General features: G+C 39.2%; 1 protein-coding gene across 20 annotated transcripts in view; it reads left to right on the top strand.

Annotated features, from left to right (window-relative positions):
* The window catches only part of PLEKHA5 (pleckstrin homology domain containing A5), a 202009-nt gene that overhangs the window by 38142 nt on the left and 147161 nt on the right, over window positions 1-16706 (top strand). Inside the window, exon 4 of one of the 20 annotated variants that reach the window (XM_036019297.1) lies at window positions 5590-6560. The exons of the other annotated variants lie outside the window; for them this stretch is intronic. Coding sequence (XP_035875190.1) covers window positions 5590-5617 — 28 coding nt within the window. The 3' untranslated portion in view covers window positions 5618-6560. Of the gene's footprint in view, window positions 1-5589; window positions 6561-16706 lie in introns of those variants that run through there. 20 annotated transcript variants of the gene reach the window in all.

Below are 16706 nucleotides of genomic sequence, written 5' to 3'. Positions count from 1 at the left end.
AAGTGATCTGATGCATACCTTAGCTGACGAGAGGCTGTGATCCAGGGACTTGCTTCCCTGGCACTTGCACCAAAGGCTGTCAGCTGTCCAGGACAAGTTCCAGATTATGACTTCACTAGTCTTTACCATTTACTAGGCAAATATCAGGTTTCCATGTTTGTAGCTATTATATGTAGATAATGATAAGCTGAACCTTTTTTTTAAAAAGCCTGTTATGTTTTACCCTTTTTTCTTTTTCTTTGAAAAGTAGTGACCATAACAGCATAAATTTAGTTTTTTCTAATTATTTGGAATATTTAACCTTTGATTTGTCACATTTTGTGATTCATCTATTGTGTGCCCCACGTTATTTTTGTTTAAATGAAATTAACAAATTTATTATATAAGCCATTGGCTTTAAAACTTCTCTGGTATAATCTTTACACCACTGAAAAAATAAAAAGTGAAAGGGGTTGTTAGCATATATTTATCAAGACATGCATACCTTACTGCCTGTGAATTTAACAGACAGATACTATTCACACATGGGAGCCCCACCTTTCCTACCTCCTTGCATACCCAGCCCAGTTATATCTGTTTATAATTGTTTCCCTTATGCAATCTATAGTTTGCATGTAGATCAGTGATGAAAGCAATCTCCAGGGTAACCTTAGAGCAGTAATCTGATCTCAGATCCTTCTGGAAACCAACAACTGCTAAAAGAGTGTTTCTTTCAAAAGGGGTGAACTGAATATAGCTACTTACTCAGGGACAAAAGTGGCAGCAGATGCAGTAACTTCCTTGATTTAGGGAGCTATGCAAAAAGTAGTCTTGATTTTGGTGTTGGCAACCCCCCACTTAAGACTTTGCAGGTCTTTTGAGGTCCCCCCCCCCCCACTGCCTTTAAAAACATGGCTGTGGGCAGATTCCGTCTTGATGCTGAGATAATTTTTTTGTAGTTCTTAGCTGTGCTGACAGCTTTTAGGTTTTGAAATCATAATGTCTGTATTGGTTCAATCTGTGCTACTTATATTTACGGAGTTCTTCATCTCATTCTTCTGTTCATTTGAGTCATTCAGTCAACCAAGAGATGTTTATTCAGCCTCTGCTTTGCAGGAGGTGGTGGGTTCTTCGCTGGGGTTACTGTGGTGAGCACACACAGATGTCCTTGCAGAGCCTTCATTTCAGTGAGGGAAACAGCCAGTTGTCATACAAATCAGTGCAAAATTACTAATGCAAAAAGCTTATTGTAGGAGGGGTACACAGTGTCCTAAGACTCAGGCTGTGTGGAGTTGACCGACTTGACATTCAGATCCACAGGATAAGTGGGAAGTACTCAGGCCAGCAAGCTCTCTGGAGGGAAGAAGCATGATGGGGTTGCGGAACTCGAGGCAGGTCTGTGTGTCTGGGGCAGGCTGAGGCCAGAGAATTGGGTCGGCGTCGTACCAAGCAGGACCACGAAGGCTGTGTGGAAGATTCTTGCGTTTATCCTCGGAGTGAAAGGATGCTAACAATCATTGTGTAAGAAGGGATTACCAAGCCTGAGTGGATGGAGGAAAAATTAGGAGGCTATTGCAAATGTCATTTAATGAATTTTCAGATGTAAGAATGGTGCCATTATTTTACCACCTTTGTGCTTTGTGCTTTGGATTTGCATGGTGGAAGCATATCTTTTGAGTCTACTTGGAAGTAAGTGAAGGTGATGGTCACGGGTGACCCCCTAGCTATCTGACCACTTGGTCTGATGATCAGCTGTCAGTTTTAGAGAATAAACTCAGGTGAATTGAGGTCCAAGTGCTATGTTGCCTTTTGATGATTCCATTGGCACACCTCTCTCTCTGTCTCTGTCTCTGTCTCTGTCTCTCTCTCTCTCTCTTTCTCTCGTTCTCTCGTTCTAGGGACATTTTTTTGAAATGAACACCTTGTGTTGTTTTAATTTATTTAATTAAATAATTTAATTAATTTAACACGTGACTATTAAAGTTCCTATGAAAAATAACCAAAGTCTTTGGGCCTCACTGTACATTTTAACACAATTTTCTCCCTCAGTTTACAGCACATGCTTTAACTAAATCTGTGTATGTGCAACAGTTGTAAGGTCTCTGAAAGAAGAAAGAGGGAACCTTGCTTGCTTGCTCGCTGTCCTTTGCTTAAGCAGCAGTCATGCTCAGGTTTTGTGACCACGGAGGGAAAACACCTTGGCTGTTGAACTGGTAACTCAGAGGTCCAGGGGAACCATCCGTCTGGCCTCCCAGGCTTACAGGTAGTATTTGTTAAGGTTTCTTGAGTTACAAAGACAGGAACTACCTCTGACTTCCCCCAAAGAAGTTATTTGTTAAAATTGGTTATTGAAAGATTCTTGGAGATCTTGTAGTCTTAAAGGAATTAATTGCTGCCTGGCTGAACTTGGGGCAGGGCAGCAGTCCAGGGCCTTCTCTGGAGTGCTTTCATTAAGAGGACGCAGCTCCAGCCAGCTCCACTGAAGCCTCAGATTACCGAGGGAGAATCTTACTTGTTTGATGGATGGGAGGATAGAGCCATACGTAGTAGATTAAATCATATTAACTTGCAGGTATTGGACTGTTCTTGCCACATAGAAAAAGCAATTTTATGTTTCACCTGAATGGCACAGACATGGCTTTGGGGGCTCTTCTAAGTGTTAGGAGAGTTGTGAGGTGGTGAGCCTCCCCAATTAATGTCTACTACCTACATGTTCCTTTGTTTCTCTCAACTCAGTGGATTTTTTTTAAGATCTTATCCAAGGATGTTTCTTCATTGCTTTTAGAGGGAAAGGTAGAGGGAGTGGGCAGGGCACGGGGAGAGAATGAGAGAGAGAAACACAGAGAAATATCAGTTTATTGCCTTCTCTCGAACCTGCGACCTTTCAGTCTACGGGATAATGCTCTAACCAACTGAGCCACCATGGCCAAGGCAGCTCCACAAATCTTGATTTCTGCATACTCTTTTCCACTGTGCCACCACCCCTGCCAAGTTACCTGTGCAAGAAAACTAGCACTGGCTGGTGTGGCTCAGTGGGTTGAGCACCAGCCTGCGAACTGCAAGGTTTCTGGTTTGATTCCCAGTCCGGGCCACTTGCCTGGGTTGTGGCGGGATTCCTGGTTGAGGGTTTGTGGGAGGCGACCATGTGAGAGGCAACCGGTTGATGTTTCTCTCTCCCTTCCCCTCTCTAAAAAATAATTAAAACCTTAAAAAGAAAAAAGAAGGAAAGAAAAGAAAACTAAATACACTGGGGAAAATGACACAACTCAGGAGATGGCCCTTGTCCATTTGTCAGTGGACAACTGGAGACTTTCCTAGTCCTCATTCTTCTGTAAGGCAGCCGTGGCAATATGCGTGCTTTCCCGTCATTGATAGATTTGTGTTTCACTGCAGGCCGTGTTACCATTCTAGTCAAACAGTAAACTACAGTTACTCAGTGGAGAGTCGGGTACTCCATAATAGTTCACACCAGTTGAAAGCTTCTATATGTCTTCCCTACCCCCAGTCAGCCTGTGAAGGAGTTCCTGATTCCTTTTGAGTCATAGAATTCAACCCATCGAAGCCATGTCTTTTGACTAGAGATACCTTCTGGTTGTCTACAGGATATAAACTTTTTTAGATAAACAGAAGGAACCACTGGAACCATCTTTTGACTGCCATTTTGCTTTATTTCTTTTGGAGTATTGTCCTTGGCTGTTGTAATGGTTTTTGGAATTTACTTTCATTGAAGTTATGTGTTTGGATTCCATCGGTGGGGAAACATATTGTTTTATGTGTAAACAGGCTATTCTAGTACAAAATAAACCAAAGTTTCTACAGCCAAAGGGAGTTGTGCCATATTTATGCCATAGATGGAACAAATCAGTTGTGGCAGGTGCATTTGTGGAAACCACAAGACTCTGAATTGAAGGCAGTTTATTGCAGATTTACAAAGAAATAGCTATCTAGCAATTTCTTTTGGGAGGGAGAAATAAAAACTGGATACCGGTGTCTTTGCCGTTGCATAATTGCACAGTAAATTTACTTAAAATTTTGCATCTTCCTTGCATTTCCCTTTCCCCTTGCACACCTACAAGCACATCCATAAACACACAGTCCCACTTTCAGAATGCTTTATTAGAGACAACTACATCGATAGGAAAGAACTCTTCAAATGAGGGAAGGACTATAATAGCCGTAAGTAATGCCAGATTACACAGTTAAAAGTAAATAAATGATGGTGAACTGGTAAGTCAATATGCTGGAGGCAACTTGATGAAGTGGAAAGAGTTGGCCTTTGGAATCAGGCAGACTTGGCTTTGAATACCAGACCTGATTCTAGCCAGGCAACCTCTTCGAGTCTCTGGTTTCTTTTTCTTTAAAGTGAGATCAACAATTATCATACAAGATTAAAGTTCCCAGCACATAGTAGTAGATGGGTAAACAATAAGATATAATAGTTATTTTGAAATAATTTATCAAAGATGAGACAAGTTGCTTTGTTTAATTCATTTTGATCATAGTTCTAGAAAGCTTGTGCCCTTTCGTTTTTCCTTAAAGAAAAATTGAGTTAACAGTAACAGGTTTAGTAGCTGAGCTAATGTTGTACAGCTAGTTTAGACCCAGGCAACTGACTTAGTTTTATCTTTGGACGTAAGTAAAGGTCTATTCATTGATATATAAAAAAATAGAAAACTATGGTTGTAAACTGAAACCACCACAGATGAGTGAAGCCAATGTCGCTTGCCTAGTTGGAGTCCAGTGATACCGCGCTGAAGGGAATCAAAGCCCTCTCATTCTGTCCAGTACTGACAGGGCCTCCAGCACCTTCTCCTTCGCTCTGGCCGGTGTACAGTGATTTGTATCGCAGTGCTAATTGGCTGCCTCTGTAAACCTGTTGTAGATTTGAGTTTTCACATTGCCTTCTAAAGGCACTTGGATTGAAAGATTTGCCAGTGGTTTAATACCAACTTTTCTAGGGATAAAACAAATCACTACATTAAATCTAAGATGAACCCAATTTTGCAAACATTAAAATGTGAAACAAAATGTATAAACCCAGGAAATACACAATTAGAAGAACATGTTAGTAAGTTTTTTCTGTGACCTTGTATGTGTTGATTCAGTTAAGGTCTTCCCAAACCTCTGTCTCTGCATCAGACAGTCATGGCTGCCTGTGAAGAGTCTGGGGTGAAAACCAGGTCAAGGTTTAATTGGACTGCAGTCTCATAGACACAGCTTGGACCGAACATTTTTCTGAGCCATTACTGATAACTTGCAGCTCATTTTCTTTTATTTCCTGTAACTATCTCTACTCTTTTTTTTTTAAGACTTTTCCTTTAGAGCAACTTTAGAGACTCACAGCAAAATTAAGAGAAAGGTGCAGAGATTTTTCTGTGTGCCTCTCCCCTGCACATGCTTAGCCTCCCCTCTTTATCACAGCATTCCTCCTTCACAGTCCACCTCTTTGTAAACTCTGGTCATATTCTCATTCCTCACTCAGTGGTGAGAGCAGGAAATGAATGTTAAGTTCTATACGTAGAGAAAAAGCAATGTGTAAAAGAAATCAATATTTTATCAGTACTTATTTACTATGCATTGTTGATTATGTGTGTTCGGTCTGTTCTAAAGCTGCCTAGCAACCTCTAGGCCCAAGTGAACCATTTCAGGAAGTGGGCTGCATATATACTCTGCATTAAAATGTGAAGCAAGGTTGAGTACAAACTTGGTGCCAGGGTTGTGGACTCCCTCTCTTATATATCTGCATTTATTGGTAAAATTCAATTGTATAACTATCGCCACATGATCCAAATCAAACTTACTGTTGGCTTATCCAGAATGTTTCTTTTTTCCCTCTTAAATTAAAAAGTGAACCCTATACCAAACCTATACTTGGGTACTCAGATTTCTGCAGGTATTTTGTTGAGAGTATAGGAATGAGTGAAGTAAACACATTTAATTGTATGTGGGAGATAGGTTAGGTAGCAAGTCAGAAGACTCTTAATGACAATGTATTTATATATGTCATTGGCTTTAGCTTGCTTAAATTGTAGGAAACTCGGGTTAGAAAGTGAATAATTGCACTCCTTTTCGTTAAGATTTGTTCTAAACCTCTGAAGTGGAAAATGGGAAGATGGATACCCCATCTGACTTAGTAGGTGATGTGTGGTGTATATTTACAGAGGTTAATTTTAAACCTGGCCTTAAACATAGTAAACATTAAACAAAAAATTTGGTGGCTTTCTTTTGTGTTTTAAGTTTTGATTTTTCAGTTTTATAAGTTTACAGAGCCTTTTCTTCCCTGCAAGAAACTATGAAGGAAAAAACTGTTGTCTATGGCTGTGATGCTTAGGACTTTGTTTTAAGGCACTTAAGCCTTGTTAATACAGATCAGTCACTTGATCATTAACTTTCTGCACAAAACAAGATTGAAATCTCCCTGACATGATTGTAAAGTAATTTATTATCCTTCATTTCTGGAGTCTGCACATTTTTTTCAGTACTGGCTATCTTTCCTGATACACTGTAAGTGAGCAGCCTAGGGTGGTGGGGGATAATTGAATTATTTGGGAGGATGACTGTGTCACAGTCCATGTGCTTTATAAAACCACAGTTGGAAGATCTGCATTTATAATTGTAGTCTGTTACTATTGCTGGTTTTTGATGTATGTGTGTGTGTTTGGCTAATAAGACAGTTGCAGGAAATTCATAAAATCTTAAGTGAAAATTTTTCTGCAGTTTGAGGTATAAAATGAGAAGGGTAGCTAGAATAGAGAGCTTTCCTAGCCTTTTGCTTTTCCCCTACTCTAGAGAGAAACCCCAAACACCCCTATAAGGGCGGCATGCTGGAGAGAATTATTTATAGCTCGAGGACTGTGATACCAGGTTATGCCTGGAAAGACTGAGATTATTAAGAAGAAATTGACGGAGGGAATGAGCATTTACAGTCTGTCACCCGGCTGTGATAACGATTTGGGGAACACAGGGATTAGCTCTTTCATCTGCCTCTGGGAAGATTTGAATGTTTCTTACCCTGATTAAGAAAGCTTGATTAGCTATTCTAAAATTTGTGTAAGTTTATTTCTATATTTTATATTTATATATTTATGTACATAGCCAGAACTATTTTTAAAGAGAACAAAGGAGGAAGACTCATACTATCTGATTTTATCTGTCTAAAGCCAGAGTAATGAAGACAGTGTGGCATCAGAGAAAGGATAAACACACACACGCACACAAGCAACAGCAATGGGACGAAACAGAATCTCGAAATAGACCCATGCAAATATGGTCGGCTGACATATTTCTGTGTTTTGTGGTTGGTTTTTTTTTTTTTTTTTTGACAAAGGAGCAAAGGTACAGCAACAAAGAAAGGTTAGTCTTTTTAACAAGTGGCACTGGGACAGTCGGACATTCATATGTAATAAAAAGGATTTTGACATACTTTATACTGTCCACATAAGAAACTTACAAACTTAGAATTTTTAGTTTATTTGAGCCAAACATGACAGATGCCAAAGAGAGAGATCTCAGATGCTCCCAAGCATCACAGTTTTGCAGCTTGTTATGTATTTGAAATTAAGGAGGGAACATATGTGAAGGTGGGAGAAAGCAGAGTGGAAATTGGATTGCAGGATAGTTAACAAGATTATGTGTTCTCTTGAGGGTTAATATCTCTTTCTAGGGCTGTTACTTCTGGTATTTCAAAGGCGTGTTAACCTGGATGCACAGGGACAATGGCCAGGGCTTGCTTAAGGCAAAGATAAACCTCTTATTAAAAAGTTACATGCCTGAGTTGTGACTCCCAAACATGACCTGCCCAGCTAGGAATTTATGTTCAGATCACCAAGTGAGGTTACTTTCCACGGGACCCATCCCCTTCACTTCTTTTTAAAAATCCTCTCCCACTGAAATTTTATTGATTTTAGAGCTAGAGGAAGACATAAAAACATCGATGTGGGAGAAAAATCGATCAGTTGCCTTCCATGCACACCTAAACCAGGGATCAAACCCCCAACCGAGGTGTGTGCCCTGACTGGGAATGGAGTCCCCACCTTTCTTGGTACGCAGGAGAACACTCCAACCAACCCAGCCACCAGGCTAGGACTAACCCCCTTTTTTTCATCTACAATATAAAAATCAAAAGAGGTCATAGACCTAAATTGAAAATTATGAAATTTCTAGAGGAAAACACATTAGATAATCTTTGTAATCTTTTGTTAGGCAAAGAGTTCTTAGAGATGATATCAAAAACATAATCTACAAAAAAATTGATAAACTTCATCAAAATTACAAATTTTTTGCTCTGTGAAAGACTAGTAATGGAAGGAAAAGACAAGCAGCTGGCTGGAAAAAAAACTTGCAAATCATTATATCTGACAAGGAAATTATATCCAAATAACCTGAAGAACACATAAAACTCAACAATAAGAAGACAAACCATCCAGTGGGCAAAAGACTTGAAAAGTCTCTTCACCAAGTAAGAATATATACAGATTACAAACAAATACATGAAAAGAAGCTAATCATCAGTAGTCTTTTGGGAAATTCAAATTATAATAAAACACAACTAGGTGCCACTGCGTACCTATCAGAAGGCATGCCCATCAGTGGCAGTTCTCAGTGCTTTATGTGGATCAGCTCATTTGATCTTTGTGGCATGGCTATGTGAACACCACCATCGTTATCCAGGTTTTCAGATGATGGATCTGAGGCACAAATAATTTGGCCACAGTCTAACAACTAGTAAATGGCAGAGCCAGGAAAAGGCGACAGAGGTACATGAACGCTGAATTACTGCAGCATGTTCAGTGGGTTGTGCGCTCGGGTTAAATTAGTGGTGGTGATAGCCCTCCATGCACCAGGGGTATGTGTTGCACCTGGACATTAGAATGAAGGGGAAAAAATATTTTTAAAGAAAACTGCTCCTGATTTTCCTTTCTTACATACATACACACAGAATTTTTGCCATCTGTTTCTAGAAAAAAATACTGCTTTAATTGCTTTTTGTTGCTAGTTTTTTAACCTCTACCTAACAGAATAGCAAGAAATGGATCCTCAGAAGGAGCTAGGCTCCATTCTTGAAGCCAGCCACAGTTGAGGGTGGAGATGCCATTTCTAGCTGAGAACAGTGCTTCCCCCATCCCCCGCCCCAACCTGTGCTAGCATGGTGCTAGTACTTTTTATTAGCAGCAAGACTTCAAAGATACACAGATCACCGACCATTTGAGCCTGTCACTATCCCACTAACGCCTTTGGCTCCCTGGAAACAGGAGGCAGAGGACAGGCTAGGGGATCGCCTGAAGTGTTGTGTTTGATTTCTAGTAGTTAACCTTATCATTCAGGAAGGCACCATATATTTTTTAGAGTTTGGCCAAGCCTCATGGGGCTCCAGTTTATGACAGTCGTACTGAAAGGTCAGGAGTAACCTGCCACTCTGTGCCCGCAGCCATCAAAAGTCAAATAATTAAGTGAAGTGTTGGAAATGTGAATTTTTCACCTTTCAGTTCCCATCAACTGAAAGCTGCTGTTGCTAGGTGATGATTTTCCACCTACATAAAATTTGTGTTTCAGACCACTTTTCCTTAAACACAGTTTTTAAAACTATAAAATGAATAAGCGTAGGTATTGTGGCCTTGAAATGCTTCTTTAAATGAGAGCAAGGTGATTTGTTTTTAACGATACCAGGAGTGGAAACGGGCAAACTTGATCACAAATCTCAGTCGATTTCATTGGGGGGGGGCATAGAAAGTTACATACAAGTCTGATTTGATTTGTAGATGTAGCTCTTTCAAACCAAGAGTTGAAAAATTAAAATAACATGAATGTCATTAAGCGTTATTCCAGCAGCAAGAAGCTTTTAATAGCAGTGGGCTTTAAAGTAGGTTTATTTTTTATTTCTGCTAAACTACTCATACTGTGATTACCAGAAAATCACATGGAAGCTGGTAAGTTACTGCCTTGAATGTATTGAGTATATGTGTGTTTTCACCTGAGCCCTCATAGCAAATGTCTAAGAACTTAAAAAAAAAAAACAAAATGTCTAAGAAGCTGGATACTACCATGTTGATAATCTTGTTATATTATGAGTTATTTTTAAGTATACTTATTTTTGATTATTTATATTTATTATTTTTTTACTTCCAAATGATCGAGGTTCTATCCTATGAGTCCTAAGACTCATGTGTATTCCATGTATTCCATGAGTCCTAAGAAAAATGTTGCAGCCTCTTAGCCTCCTGGGATTTATACCTGGAAACAGCCTTAGGGACTATTCTGCCCGACTTTTTTCATTTTATTGATTGAGGTAGTCTGAGACTGAGGTATCACACCTATGGGTTATTCAGCTTCCTGCCACAGAGCAGAAACCAGGATTGATGGGGCCTGACCTCTGGGCCTCTCACCTGTGTGATGCTCTGTCCTGTCAGTTCCTTCCACACCAGAGCACCACTCAGTTGTATTTCCTGTGATCTTTACTGTGGATTTATGCATGTAAAAACAAATCTACCTGCAGTCATCTTGTCGCACTTGTACAGGAGTAAGTCAAAGAATTCTTAACGAGTAATTCAAATAGCACAAGAAAATTGCAGTCAGCTTTCAGAATGATTTTTGTGATGAGAGAAATTTTATCGAGTGCTATTGAGTGTGTAGGATTTTAAACTATTTGATTCCCAATAAGAAAATAATGAGCAAGCCAGAAGAAAATGTGGATAAAAGATGGGAACAGTGAAAGTCAGCTCACACTAAAAGAAATACAAATAGCCACTTTAAAAATAATGCCAGCTGGAGTGTGATACCTCATTTACTTATCAGATTGGCACAGTTTTAAGTGTGGTAATACCTCGTATTATGAAGGCAGGGGAAATAGTTGCTCTCTGTTACTGCTGGTGGGAATGTGAACGAATGAAAATAGTCAAATAGAAAATGGTTGTACCTATTGAGCCATCAGCTTTCGAACTGCAACTTTGTCTACAAACATAGCAGTATTAATGGATGGTTGATCTTTCCTGTAGTTGACCATGGTATAAAAGGATGGCTACTGAAGTTTCATTTTTTTACACACACACACAAAAATAGCAAAAACTGGAAATTGCTCAAGTATTTTAATAATGAGATCCTTAATATAAATGACAGAACAGTGGAAAATAATAGCATATATGTAGTGGTAGATCTGTATGTGTCAAAGTCCAAGATTCGTTAGGGGGGTAAAAAAGCAAGTTTTAGAGCAGTTTGTATACTAATAGAGATATACAGATCTATACTTTTTTTAAAAAAAATGATTGATTAGAGAGAGAGAAACAGCAATTTGTTGTTCCACTTATTTATGCATTTGTTGTTTGAACTTTGTGCCCTGATCAAAGATCAAACCCACAACCTTGGTGTCTCAGGATAATGTTCTAACCAACTAAGCTACCTGGCTAGGGCCATATTAATGATTTTAATGTTTAAAAATGTTCATAGGATACAAATGAAAATGTTAACAATGACTTTGGGTTTCATTAGGTTTTAGTGAAGACTGTGAGGATGGAGCATTAGAGACTTTCCCTTTCACTTGAAATCTTTCTGTATTTTGTGAAAAAAAGATATGCACACACACACACTATGCACATAGTTTGTTAAAGAAAATTTAAAACAGTAAAGTGGGCTTATTGTTAAAATTGATTTTAATTTCATTTTTCTTAAAGAAAAAGCATATTTAGTTCCAAGATTCAATTGAAGTAATTGAGATTTAACCAGCAAAGTTTCAAAGCAGATGGATTCTACCTCAGTCATACACTATACCCCAGTCTTCACTTAGAAAATGTGGATATCTAAGAAGTACATATTATCAAAAACTGTGAAGGTGATCATTCTTTCTGATGTTAGGGATATTTGCAGCTATTTTAATTTTCTGTGAGTTGGCCAATACTGATGATCAGTTTCTTTGAGACAAATTGCACACGTTTGTGAGGTAACTCCAGAGGTATAGGCCATTTGAAAGTGAGCACATCTTTCATGGTGGCAGCTGAGCCTGTGATAGTGTCATCATTTGCATACTGCAGGGCACAGCTCTTTGTGCATGATGATCACTGCACAGCCCACCCCATCCCAGCCCGCCCCGTGTTCCGGGCCTGAACTGCTCCATCCTTCTCCAGCAGTCCCGTTGGCCCATTACTCCAGGGCACTGCCCAAGTATTAGCATTTCCTTTGTGCATTATTGACATGAAGAAAGCTGAGGATGCACTGCTAGCACACCACATGTTTATAAAAGTGTGACACAGAAATTGGTTTGATTTCCATCCATACATTACATTTTGTTCAGAATTCATTATTCCCCAGGTGACTGCAGCTAAAATGTCAAACTTGATCCCAACGTTAGTTGAAGATATCACCATATTCAGGGATTATTCTAGGCCAGCACACTCAATTCACGGAAGAAACAAGGAAATCAAGGCCTGGAGATACAGGCCCTGACAGTATGGCTTACATGAAGTGGAACATGCAGTAAAACGCTTGACCACGATGTTGTAGTTCATTTTATTCTTAATTTTCATGGTGAACTTACAAAATTCAAGTGATGAAATAAATTGTTTAACGGTGTTGCACAAATGTAGTATGATAGTTGTCCAGTAGCTTTCGGAGCCTCCGCACCTTCGCTTGGTGAGATGGTTGCAGGAGTTTCTGGTTGATGCAGGTTTGTCCCCGGTAGAAGGCGCAGGAACTCTGGCTTCCTCCCTTTTCCCGGCATCATCACTTCCACCTCCACGGAGAGGGAGGGTATGGGCTAAAATGTGGTGATGTTTGTTAGTTGCTTTTTTTTCAAAGGGACAAAGGACAGTTAAAAAGAAGCAGAATGATTTATAGTGAGTGATGATAATATATGAGGTTTGTTCAGAAGATATCCAGCCATATAATATGACAAATGGAGACATTTATTGAAGAAAAATACAAGATATAAGAAACATTGTACATAGGTCAGTGATGCTTCAGTCCCCTTCAAAGTAGGCAATTTGGGGCCTCACAGAGTTCTTCCAGTCGCCATCAGCTGCCCCATCGTATTTTTATGAATCTCACTGATGGTCTGAAATCTCACTTTTCAAAGGTGATTTTGGTTTTGGGAAAAGCCAGAAGTCGCAGGGTGCCAAATCCTGGGCTGTGAGTTTGTTGAGTCACCTGGATGATTTGATGTTTCGCAAAAAAACCCTGCATGAGACGTGGTGCATGAGCAGGTGCTTTGTCATGATGAAGTTGCCAATCACCAGTTGCCCAAAGCTTCAGCCTTCTGAATCATCCAAATAGTTTTGCAGAAGAAAGTTCAAGGTTAACGCAAAATTTGATGCAGATTTGTTGCTGTAATTCCTCAGTCATTTTTAATGCAGTGGCCACGCAGTACACATGCTCACTCAGTGGTGTCTACTGCTCCCACCGACTAGTACAGTGAAGTCATCATTGTCCACGTATGTGCATTCCAGTCCACTCTCCTTAGCTGCCACATTACGTGGATGTTGCACAAACCTTTGTCACTATATAACAATGGCTCAACTTTTCCTGGATAGACGTCATATGTTAGTCTGATTAATTGAAATGTAGAAATCCATGAACATCTTACTTGGTTTATTCTTCCTGGGAAAAGAAACCAGTGAAGAAGGTTAGGAAAATCTTGTTTAATTGCAGACTTACATTATCTTCCAGAATTTCTTATGATTTTTAAGACTTTAATGATTGCATTTTAAAGAAAGACATTTATTCCTTGGCACTATGAAATCAGTTTTGGGGGTACGTTTTCTTTTTAATATGAAATTGACTGTTATATGTAATTATTCCTGAATGATTTTCCATTTCACTTTTTTAATCCCCTTCATTACTGTTGAAGGCAAACAGTGATACACTGTGATTGTAATTTTGCAAATTTATGTGTAAGGGCAAAAACTGGAGGGGAACCTGAAAAACAACCAGAATTACAAAAGAATGATGTTTAAATACAGAATTTTAGGATCTAAATAGGTTTTTCTGGTATGTGGTAGAGCAGTAGTAACAACAATAAAGTTAATTTCAGAGTAGTTGAAATTTAGCCTCTTATTTGTAACACAATAGTAGTGTAATTTTTTGTGTGGAAGGTATAAACGGAGAAGTAAATAAATAGAAGGAGGTAGAATGTAACTTGATAAGTTTATATGAAAATATGGCATTTGTTTAAGCAAAAGCCTTTCAGAGCCTCCCTTTTCCCATGTATAGTTAATATTATACCTGATTTTATATTTCATATTAGATTACAGTATGGCAGTGATTTTTTTGTTTTGTTTTGAGTATGGAAGTACCAGAGGTACTAAGCAAATCTCAAACTGTCAGCTTCTGAGATATATTATGTGTGTCTGCTGTTTGAGTCCAAAAGGGCTTAACAGCTGAATATAGACTTTAAATCACCATTGGGATTTAAATTTTTACTCTTGAAAGACTAGGTCATTTGACAGTAATCAAGGACATTTTCATTCCCATCACTGTTTTTGCAGACCCAGCAGAAAGCTCTTCCATCATCCCTGGAGGGGAGTCATTCCTAGGGAGGAGGTGTACTAAATCTGGGCTACCTCACACAAATAATAATATAACAGAGGGGGGTTTGTTTTATTATAGAGAAAGTGAGTTTCAAATTGGCAGCAAGCAGGTAGGGCACAACTTAGACAGGTACCAAAGATTAAAGGTATTTAGAATGTGTGTTGTGTTATTACTTTCAATGTGCAAAAGTTTTTACACCTGAAGGTTCATTTCACAAAATCAAATTGGGACAACTGTAAAAAATAACAAAAAAAGAAAAAGAAAATCACCCATATGAGAACTTATCTTGGGCCGGAAATGGACAATAATCATGCAATTATTTTTCCAAGGACATTTAGAATACAATGATGCCGTTGTTGGTGATTTAAATGTTGGTTAATGATGATTGATGATGATTTAAAATGTTGGTTAATGAATTTTTGAAATTAAATGATTGATTATAGATGCAGTATACATATTTTAATATGTACCTGTATAGATTTTTGAAGTGTAGTGTTTTTATTTAAAGATGAAGATTTCTCAGGCTGTGCTTCTTAAGAGCTTTGTTTTTTAAGCTCTTTAAAAATCATCGGCAATATGTTTAAACTTGGGCTCGCCGGAGATCAGCCAAGGCAGTCAGACGTTCTGGAGGGGTCTGGGGATCCGTTTCTAAAGAAGGCCACTGATGATTATGGCGCGCAGTCAGGGTTCTGAACCACTCTTCTGAACTGTGGTATGTTTCACATGGAAAGGCTGATAGTTGGAAAGGAATCTTCTGGCTCAAAAAAATTTTTTTAAATCTTCAATGGAGGAAATGTTTACTGATTTCAGAGAGAGGGGAAGGGAGAGAGGGAGAGAAATGTCAATATGTCCTTCAGTTGCTTCTCATTCGTGCCCTGACCGAGAATCAAACCCATAGCCTTCTGGTTTACAGGATGACACTCCAACCAACTGAACCACACAGGCCATGGGGAGAGGAATCTTTTAGTTATAGTAACTGTACAAAGAAAAAAATCTTAGTTCTGACAGACCTAGGTAGGCCAGGAGAAGTGGAAAATCACCAGGCGGGAAAACTGCCATCAGAAACTGTAGCCTGGGAAACTGCCTGTTGACCCTACCCAGGACAAACAGATGCCCGGCTAAGATTAGGGTCTGGGGTCGGCCGATCCAGCATAACAGGATGCAGCTTTAATTTGAGCACGACAAGATGTATCAAGAACAATGGTCAGCAGAAATAGCACCCAGCAACCGGCTGTAGCCAGTCAAACTCTGACACACCAACCTGTTACCCTTTGCGGGTTTTTGTGCTTAAAAACTTTGTCCTAAGATCAACCGAACAAGTTTTTACCTCCCTTGGTTGGCTCCTCAACCTCCCTTGTTTGGCTCCACTTTCTCCACACTTGCCCCTGCAAGTCCCAGCCTCCCTCGGTTGGCTCCACTTACCCTCTTATTCCCCGCTAATAAACCCGGCTCCTTAGCTTGCTGTATCCGTCTGGTTTCTTGAATGACTCTGACCTAACAAGTTCTTTTAATATTCTGGAAAATATCAGATTAGAAAGAACACCTGCCATTCTAATAAAATTTCACTATTATTTGAGGTGACCTGAACGAAACATAACAAAATAGAAGATGGTAGGATATTTGATAGCCACAGGTCAGTATTGATTTAGGCTTAGATTATTAAGCAACTTAAATTTAGCACTAAGCTAAGGTTAAGGGGAGAGCATGTGAGTCATGAAGTAGAACGATAGTACTATGTCATTTTTTAGTTTCTTTTTTAATATATTGTATTGATTAGGCTGTTAAAGTTGTCCCATTTCCCCTCCTTTTACTCCCCTCCGCCCCGCACCTCCTGCCAACTGCATTTACCCCACCTTAGTTCATGTCCATGGCTCCTACATATAAGTTCTTTGGCTTCTCCATTTCCTGTACTGTTCTTAACTTCCCCCTGTCTATTTTCTACCTACCATTTGTGCTTCTTATTCCCTGTACCTTTTACCCCATTTCTCTCTCCTCCCCTTCCCCACTGGTAACCTTCCATGTGATCTCCATTTCTTTGATTCTGTTCCTGTTCTAGTTGTTTGCTTAGTTAGTTTTTGTGTTTGTTTGGTTTTTTTAGGTTTGGTTGTGGATTACTGTGAGTTTGTTGTCATTTTACTGCTGATAGTTTTGATTTTCTTTTTAATAGATAAGTCCCATTAGCATTTCATATAATATGTCATTTTTTAAAATATCTG

Source organism: Phyllostomus discolor, chromosome 2, assembly GCF_004126475.2.
Source record: "Phyllostomus discolor isolate MPI-MPIP mPhyDis1 chromosome 2, mPhyDis1.pri.v3, whole genome shotgun sequence".
In the NCBI taxonomy this organism is placed as follows: Eukaryota; Metazoa; Chordata; class Mammalia; order Chiroptera; family Phyllostomidae; genus Phyllostomus; species Phyllostomus discolor.
Note: the sequence above shows the minus strand (reverse complement) of the source record. Positions and strands in the feature narration are given on the sequence as shown.